This window comes from Lactuca virosa, chromosome 5 (assembly GCF_052849685.1).
Source record: "Lactuca virosa cultivar CGN04683 chromosome 5, Lactuca_virosa_CGN04683_v6, whole genome shotgun sequence".
Taxonomy (NCBI): Eukaryota; Viridiplantae; Streptophyta; class Magnoliopsida; order Asterales; family Asteraceae; genus Lactuca; species Lactuca virosa.
Window position 1 is genome coordinate 365,523,824 of NC_136430.1, and position 7,921 is coordinate 365,531,744.

At 38.5% G+C, this 7,921-nt stretch overlaps 1 protein-coding gene across 1 annotated transcript; it reads right to left on the reverse strand.

Moving 5' to 3' along the window:
• Nucleotides 1-2,043: 2,043 nt before the first annotated feature.
• On the reverse strand, nucleotides 2,044-6,103 carry LOC145116988 (phospholipid:diacylglycerol acyltransferase 1-like). The gene is made up of 6 exons (XM_079053287.1): nucleotides 5,494-6,103; nucleotides 4,934-5,156; nucleotides 4,564-4,847; nucleotides 4,169-4,484; nucleotides 3,718-3,977; nucleotides 2,044-2,696 (listed from the first exon to the last, which is right to left on the reverse strand). Exons 1-6 carry the CDS (start codon nucleotides 5,916-5,918, stop codon nucleotides 2,213-2,215), a joined length of 1,992 nt encoding a protein of 663 aa, XP_078909413.1. The 5' UTR covers nucleotides 5,919-6,103; the 3' UTR covers nucleotides 2,044-2,212.
• Between the last annotated feature and the right edge of the window lie 1,818 nt (nucleotides 6,104-7,921).

The window sequence follows — 7,921 nt, forward strand, 5'->3', positions numbered from 1 at the left end:
AACCTTCAAAAATCCTTAAATCACCACATTGTCCTCCTACATATCCTTATCTTGAATCTTCTGTTCTTACAGAAGAACACAAATGTTTTTTGACATCTGTTTCCAAACTCAATGAACCAACATCCTATGAACAAGCTTGTCAAGATATTGACTGGATTGCTGCTATGAATAAAGAACTACAAGCTTTGGAAGATAATAACACCTAGACCATTATGCCCCTGCCACAAAATAAGAAACCAATAGGTTCAAAATGGGTGTATAAAGTCAAGTTGAAATATGATGGCACAATTGAGAGATTCAAGGCACGTTTAGTTGCAAAAGGATATAATCAGACTTATGGTATAGATTATCTTAACAGTTTTTCACCAGTTGCAAAGGTGGTCACTGTTAGGATATTACTCTCTTTGTCAGCTTCAAGTAATTGGTTTCTTCATCAACTTGATATCAACAACGCATTTTTACATGGTTATTTGGAATAAGGAGTTTACTTAATCCCACCACAAGGTTACCATAAAGCAAAAGAAGGTGAAGTTTGCAAACTGAATAAGTCATTATATGGTTTAAAACAAGCAAGCAGGCAGTGGCACATTGAGTTTTGTAACAAAATTTTGAGCTTTGGTTTTAAGCAATCAACATATGATCATTGTCTATTTGTCAAAGGAGAAGGGTCTGATTTCATGGCTTTGGTGGTGTATGTAGATGATGTTTTAATTACAGGACCAAATGAAGCATTGATTAAACAAGTGAAAGAACAATTACATGATGCTTTTACAATCAAAGATTTGGGAGAAGCAAGTTATTTCTTGGGAATTGAAATGTTAAAAACTGATAAATGTTTGTATGTTAATCAGAGAAAATATGTCATGGATATACTGGCAGATGCTGGTCTCACAGGTGTCAAACCAGCTCCTACCCCTGTTATGAAGAATGTTAGTTTGTGTGCAGATTAAGGAAAATTTTTGCAAGACCCAGAAAAATACAGAAGATTAATTGGGAGGTTATTATATCTTAATTTCACACGTCCTGACATCAGTTATGCTGTGCAACAATTAAGCCAATTTCTTCATTCACCAACTGATGTGCATTGGAAAGCAGCATTACATGTTTTGAAATACCTAAAAGGTTGTCCCTCAAAAGGATTATTCTTTGGAAAAGGATCTTCACCAATGAATATCACTGCTTATAATGATTCTGATTGGGTAAGTTGCAAAGATACTAGAAGATCACTCACAGGATATTGTATCTTTTTAGGTGAATCTTTAGTGTCATGGAAAACCAAGAAACAAAAGACTGTTTCTAGGTCATCATGTGAAGCTGAGTATAGAAGTTTAGTAGCCACAGTTTGTGAGTTGTTATGGATTAGTTTTATACTAAGGGATTTAAAGGTTTCTTTCAAAATTTTAATATCTCTGTGGTGTGACAACAAAACAGCTATTCATATTACTGAGAACCCCATCTTCCATGAAAGAACAAAGCACTTGGATATAGATTGTCATCTTGTTAGAGATCAGTACAAATCAGGATTCATAGTGCCACAACACATTTCTACAACTAGACAACTTGCAGATCTGTTTACAAAAGGTTTATGCAATCCACAGTTTCAATTTCTTCTTTCCAAGATGAATCCTGATGATATACATCACCAAGGTTCATCTTGAGGGGAGGATATTTGCAATATAAACACAGAAGACAACAAAGAAGCTATGGGAACCATACTTGGAGGACCATTTTGTAACTTATGTTTAGTATAGGGTGTAAAATGTACAGATTGTTATTCCTTAAGCACTGTAATGTTTACTCAGTTGAATGTATCGAGTTCATTACACAAATTCTGTTTCTCTCTCTAAAATTGAAAAGTGGGACTTTAACATTCGACATCATTCGACATCATGGAGAAAGAGCACACACCAACTAAGGTATATGGCCCCTTGTTTATTATAGTACATAATGGAATTGAAACTGCTAAAACTCAAACCGTTACCATTTCTAAAGTAATAACACCTAGAAACCAACTGCGTGCACCATGCAGCACCAAATCAGGGATATCAAAAAAACAAATTTATGGCTGTTTATGGAAACATGTCACAAAATAATACACCCAAATTACAAATTTCTAGTTTACTAATGTACATGGGGACAATCTAATTCCTCACATTACACATTTCATGTCAATTTAATATAAATTGTTCGTATAGGCAAATGTTTAAATGTTTCACAACTTCAAGTTGATTTTCTCGGACCAGTCAAATATTCCCGTATACACCTGATCGCCTCCCAATTCTTCACCTGTGGCCCCTGCCGCAACCCTTATAACATCTTCAATCAATTGAAAGTTCCCCATGATATCCACGTGGGCCCCACTCAGTGTGCCTCGACCCTCGAGAAAGTTAGATGGAGGGTTGTGATCATATTCCCTAATGTGTGTCTTGATTCCGGAAGGATTGAATCGGGTTTTCCCACGCCACCCTTTTGCACACATGAATCCTGCACTTAATGCCGGAACTGTTTCATCCCCATCAACTGTATAAACTCCGTCTTTTAAACAGCAGTCCTCGTTTTTATCCTTTGCTGACGCGTCAATCCGGAATGGAATGTAGCATTCCGCTGCAGGAGTGAGTTTGTAAATATATGCTCTTTCGGTTGGGATTCCGACTCCGTACATCGAATAGATCTCCATGTCGGGAGCATTTGGTAACCTGAAAACATCAAAGAATTATGCAAGTTAAAGTGCTAATTCTTAAAATAATGGCAATATAAGGTAGCAGTTTAGACCCGTTTAGAATAAAAATGGGTCAATTTGGGTTATATTTGATGGTTTAACAGGTCATATAGGTAAAACAAAAAAGTTAAACTAAAAACAAAAGAGGTGGGAGGTCAGACAAAGTGGATTTAAGTGTATGCATGCATCCTAAACCGCTTAAATAAATGATATGATTATGTTAATAATATAAATTTTAATTATATGATGTTTAAACTAGTTATAAAAAATCAACACCTCGATGATATAAACGGGTCGATTTTGGGTTATATTTTACTATCTTTTAGTGAGTCAAATAGACAAAAGGAAAAAGTTTAGCTAGAAAAGAAGATGCGGGTGAAAAGTCAGCCGAAGTAAATTTAAATGTTACATAACATCCTAAACCGCTTAAGAAGGATTTGATGATTATATTAATATTTTTGCAATTATGTAATGTTCTAATTATATTTTAGTTAAAAAAATGAACAAAATGTGTTGGCAGTTTGACCAACTTGACCCGTATTAAAAAGAGCCAAATGCAAGAAATAGCTATATACTTTGATTTATTTGCATTACAACTTTCGAAAAAATTCTTACTTAGACATTGTACTTTGAAAATTCTACCCAATTTTAGCATCGTACTTTCAAGTTTTTTTTCATTATAGTCTGGATAATCTACCCAATTATAGCAATAAAAATTATTGTCATTACATGGTATTGCTATAATGGGTAGACTTTTCAAAGTACAATGTTGTGATACGAAGAAAAGGAGAAAAGCATTTATTTTGGAAAACATCAACAGCAATGAAAATTATTGTCTTTAGATGGTACTGCTACCCAATTAACCCAATTTGACACCTCTTACGACCACAAATTGTAATTTTGAATCAAAATATTTCCAAAAAAAAAAAAGAGAAAAACATTTATTTTGGAAAGGAAAGAGTTCACAAGATAACAAAAGGAAGCTACAAGAATCTTACTTGGTCTCCAACGGATTTGACCAGTATTTGTAATGTTCATATTTGGGGTCGTCTAAATCCTCAGCAATACCAAAAGAAAAATGAGCACTCCCTCGTTCCATCATTTTTGGGGCAACAAATTCCAACATATCCACAATCTCACCAGCTGTATACACTTTGTACTCAGCAACAGCCTTAATACCACCAAATCCCATGTCATGGTATTCAGTCCACACGTCCCGACAAGTATGATTTGCGACACTGTTTCCTTTCACCGCACCCTAAACACCAAAAATTACCTCAGTACATGTGTATGATTTGGTGATCATAATAACATGTCAACTGCCGGATGAAAAATACAGTCATCCGGCAGTGGCAGTCATCCTGAACATCCGGATGACTGCCAGTCATCCAACGGATGGCTAGTTGAAGTCATTTGTGAGATAGTTGGGAAAAATATCAATAGCCTTACCCTAAATTCTATCCTTTCGATCTCAGATGATTGTGCCTCCGCTACATCTCTTCCAAATGACACCATCCTTCCATAATTTGCGTGTGTTGCTTCACATTCTTGATTTGTTGACTCGTTTTCGGTGACATTCTTCCCGTTCTTTCTCTTACTCGGACAATAACCTTCTTCAGGTGACCAATCAAGGCCACCCCAAATCGTGTCCCCACCTTTCGGTATCATGGACATGGTTGAATCCCACGTGCGACTCATTCTCATCAAATGTTGCAACGTTTGAATCTGAAATAAATCCGAGTCCAACACACCAGGTGCAAGTGCCCTACACATGACACATCAATGTTATATCTTGTAAATCTTGACAGTTTTTTTATCAGAAATAATGTCAAAATTATGTAAACCTGGCAGATGCAATATCTTTGGCTTCAGCAGAAAAAAGGCCGGCTACAGCTTTTGGGACACCTAAGAAAGGTCCACCAATGTTCATCACTGCCTTTATGTGTTTAGCACACCAATCTGGTCCACCACCACCACCCATCGGAGCTGGTGCTTCCACCCATTTCATGAAATGCAAAAAGTAAATAACACCCATTGAATGTGGAATCACAACCGCTTTATTGCCACCATTTGTAGCAACCATCAGTTCTATATTGCTCTTTATCCTGCTCAAAGATTGGTCTCTTACCTGAACATCATAAAATTCCATGTCTTAATCTATACGACAATGACAAAGGTAACAGGAATTGCACATGAAGGAAATCTAATCTATACCTCTGTATTTTGAAATGAGAGCCTCCAGTCATATGCAGCCATGTACATATTCTTCTCTTCATACCCAACACGAGCTAAGTTAGCTATCAAAACAGCCCATACAAAATATCCTGGAGCAAAGTAGTCAGCAGCTACAAGTCCACTCACGGGTCTGACCCGTATACCCGGTGGATCCATCCCTGTTTTGTTGTCTAGCGACATATGTTGCACCCAGCATGAAGGTCTGCAAGATACGCATTACAAGAACTCATTCATATAAAAACAAAGATTATTCCTATTCCATCGATTGAGGTTGATTTCAATTTCAATTTCCAACAGTGTAAATTGTAAAATATGCCAGAATTTGCCAGATAACATGTAGATGATGATGATAGCGTATACGTCTTGCAAGCAATTGAAACCCAAAAGGCCAAAAGCGTCGAATATTCATAGATCAGAAGTCAAATCTTACTCTGTATTCCTTTTTTTTGGGTCATTTCGTACGTTGAAGAAATTAGATCTTCAGCGATCAATCAAATCATTGAAGCAGAAACAAAAAACGATGGTTAGGTAGGTAATACCTCTTATAGACTTCGCCAAACGTCCCACCCCAAAGCCTCTTTCGGAACAAACCATCCATACACTGATGCCCCTCCCATAGCTCAAGTCCACCGGTTACAATCCCCGGCACAAACACCACCGGATGCTTCACCTTCAAACCTTCTTTCAAACATTTAACACCGGGAGGATCCGGCATAGGTCCGGTGATTGCCTCCGTCACAAACTGCGGGAAAGAGGCAGGCATCGCATTGTATAGAAACAACAACAGCCACCACGCCGTGCATACGCATCCTACAAACCAACAACAGTTATCGAGGCACGAATAGTTCTTGGTCTTTGACTTTTTTAATGCTTTTTCTTCCTTATCATCGTCTTCGTCTGGCTTCGTATCCGGAGGCTGCTGTACTTCGTCTTCTGGTTGCTTCCTTCTCCGAGTCACCGCCATTATTGCTTCAACTTATATAAATCAGCAAATAGACAACAAATCATGAACCACGGAGTTGAAAGTGTTGGTGTAGGCCACCGTGGTTTGGTGGTCCGATGGTCGCAGAGAGCGGTGATAGCGGCGGAGACATGGTTGAGGAAATGTGTGGAAGCTTAATAGGATTGGGTAGTCGCGTGAACCGGCGCTGTCGTGGGTCCAGCGTGGGAATTAATTAAATGATTTATCCTAAAAAAAGAATTATATGCCCGGATTTCAAAAGTTACACACTTTTTTCCTTATTATTATTTCGAAATGTATCGAAATGTGTGGAAGATGATATATCCTAAAAAAGCATTCATTTAATGATCGTATTATAAAAATAGATTTCTGTTTAAATTACGACTATAAAGAAAGATGATTTGATCATATTGTAAAATTTTATGTTTGATAAAACAATCTATCGAAATCGATCTTAAATATTAACGAATAATATGGTTGAAAATTTCTAATATTGATTTAAGTCGAGATCATATGGTTGATAATTTATTATAACGATTAGAGCTGACAATGGGTCGATTTTATGTTGGGTTCGGGTTTAATATATTTATTAATTGGGTTAAAGGTTTAACTCAACTCAATCTTTTTATTTAAATTGGTTGATATTTCCAACCCAACCCAACCCAACATTTTAGATAAATAGGTTGTCAACGTGTTAACATGTTTATTTAGTTTCCTACCAAATCTATTAAATAAATGGGTTAAACTTAGGTTAACCCATTTAAAATCAAAAAGTAAATAAATTAACTAAATATTACACCACTTGAATTGGTTCAAAACGTAAATAAAATTTCAAAGTATGACAAAAACACACTTTCAATTCACAAATACAAATAAATTGTTCAAATAACATTAAAAATATTTAATTTCAAAGTGATTTTGGAGAGTGACTAATATCGGCGCTACGAAAAATGATAGTGATGACGTGCCCTCGGCACGAGTTAGGAGTCGCGCTCAGACGCGTCAGAGAACTCCCCAAGGCAGATCACACCTAACAGAGCAAGCGCGACGGAACCTCGCGCCCGTGGACGCCCCTAAGCGCAAGGCGCCTGCGGAGAAAGCTCGGCCCCACCAGGGGCGACTTCTACTTCGTGACAAAGTGTAACGGCTCCAAACGACAAGGGAGGATGCTCAGGGCATTATCACCCGAACCAATCGTTAGCTCTAACAGAACAAGGAGCACAATTACCCAATCAGCGCGCCCGATCCTGTCGGGTCTGACGCCCTTGTCCCGTACGGACTAGCAGAAGGCCTCGGTATAAAACGCCTCCTCCGGTACCTAGGAAAGTAAGTTGCTCTCTCCCAGTTCACTTAGAAAGATATCCAAGTCTATCCACTGATTTGATCGTCGGAGCGTTTTCCCGGGAGCCTCCTCCCGGAGAACGGTTGACGGTTCCACCCTATTGTGACCTTGCAGGTTCATCGAAACAGCCAGAAGCAGCGGATATCAACGCCCGGTGACCAAGTCGCGTCATTTGGCGTCATCTGTAGTGTGACGAACAACAAACCAAAAGCACAGCTCTCAACACCTGAAGATGGCATCCGGTGACACCGGTGGAGCTGGTAGGACATCGACGAGCCCCATCAGGCCTATGATGTCGTTGGAACCAATTATTGCTCCCATCTTCACACCAGTTACCGGTAAAACACCACAACAAGACGGCTCAACAATAACTATTGCTCCAATGAGCGGATTATGGAGACCAATCACTAAAGGACCAACGTTATCCGCCGTTGTATTGACACAAAATGTCTCCGCGCAAACCCAACAAGTGACGACGATATCAAGCAACACGGCATCAATAACGATGGTCAACGTCAGTGGCGTGTCGGTTATCTCGCAAGCACCACCACTAAACCAGATGACGAGAGAACAAACGATGGTCTTCCAAACATCGTCGTTTGTGACAAACATACCCTTCAGCACAACAATCCCACAACATCATTTGTTTATGTCAAACAAATTG